Raw genomic sequence first — 1,293 nt, 5'->3', positions numbered from 1 at the left:
TATCGCGATAACTTTTAGCACACCCCTAGGTGAAGCATGCCCCGATTCAATGTCCACACAGAGAACGTCGACATTTTCATCATCAAATGCACTGTTATCATTTACAACATATTTGATGTCATGCTTTATGAACACACCAACACCTCCGCCTCGTTTGCTTTTTCTATTTTTATATACAAAATTGTAATTATTTAACTTAATTAAATCAACTGTTTCATTGTTCAACCACGTTTCTGATATTACTATAATTTTGAAAAAGTCGTCGAATTGTTTTAAGAAGATTTCTAGATTTAATAATTTATGAAACAAACTTCGAGCATTCAGATGAATGATTGGTAGGTGATTGTTTTTCATTTTATTCTTCAATTTTATTATGTTAGATAATTCTTTTACAGTGTAATATTTTGATTCTTCGAGATTCTCTTCTATGAAGTTTTTATTCATTGCTATTTTTAGTTGAAACAACATTTGCCGACGGATCATTGAAACACCGTTCGCGGACGATGATTTGGTCTGGCCAGTTTTCTGCATTCATGAACTCAGCTGAGTCTGTTTCATAAATACAAACTCTGAATGCAGCGCTTGTCTGTTGAACATCGATTTTGTCAGAGTTCGTGTTTTGTGTGTTGATCGATGTTGTAGCTTGCTTTCAGCGGCGATTAAAAGTTGAGTTTTTGATTGCTGAGCAACCAAGCACCTCAATTTTCAATCCATTTATGTGTTCGCTTAACTCTTTTGCAGTGCATTGTTGGTCCAATCGACCAACGTAAAAAACTATTCTTTTTGGCGAAGGTTTCATCGCTTTCAAATTTGTTTGTTTATCAGTTTGGGTGCCTATAACTGTTTTCATATTTGCTATGTTAGTGTTGTGTGTTTTTTTCTTTGTTTTCAACATGTTGATGTTCGCCACGTGTTGAACATTCGCCACGTGTTGAACATTCGCCACGTGTTGAACATTCGCCACGTGTTAAACATTTGAGCTCTTTTTAATTTTACGTTTTACGATCTCTGACCAGTCAGATTGCTTGCTCGATTCGGTTTTGCAATCGGATTGCTGCTTTCTTTCTACTTTTGGGCTATTGTTAATAGCCGCATCATTTACTATTTCTCGGAAGATGTTTCTTTCTTCAATAAATAGTTCTTCTAATGTATGTATGTATGTATGTATGTATGTATGTATGTATGTATGTATGTATGTATGTATGTATGTATGTATGTATGTATGTATGTATGTATGTATGTATGTATGTATGTATGTATGTATGTATGTATGTATGTATGTATGTATGTATG

At 34.1% G+C, this 1,293-nt stretch overlaps 1 protein-coding gene across 1 annotated transcript; it reads right to left on the bottom strand.

The window, feature by feature from the left end:
* Positions 1 to 12: 12 nt before the first annotated feature.
* Positions 13 to 895, bottom strand: HELRODRAFT_184684 (hypothetical protein; the record flags this gene model as incomplete). Its single annotated transcript, XM_009018205.1, has 3 exons — positions 13 to 163; positions 492 to 586; positions 698 to 895. Coding segments are annotated over 3 exons (444 nt in total), but the record flags the coding sequence as incomplete, so codon positions are not given.
* Between the last annotated feature and the right edge of the window lie 398 nt (positions 896 to 1,293).

This window comes from Helobdella robusta, assembly GCF_000326865.2.
Source record: "Helobdella robusta unplaced genomic scaffold HELROscaffold_2039, whole genome shotgun sequence".
In the NCBI taxonomy this organism is placed as follows: Eukaryota; Metazoa; Annelida; class Clitellata; order Rhynchobdellida; family Glossiphoniidae; genus Helobdella; species Helobdella robusta.
The sequence above is the reverse complement of the archived record's forward strand: the minus strand, read 5'-3'. Positions and strand labels throughout refer to the sequence as shown.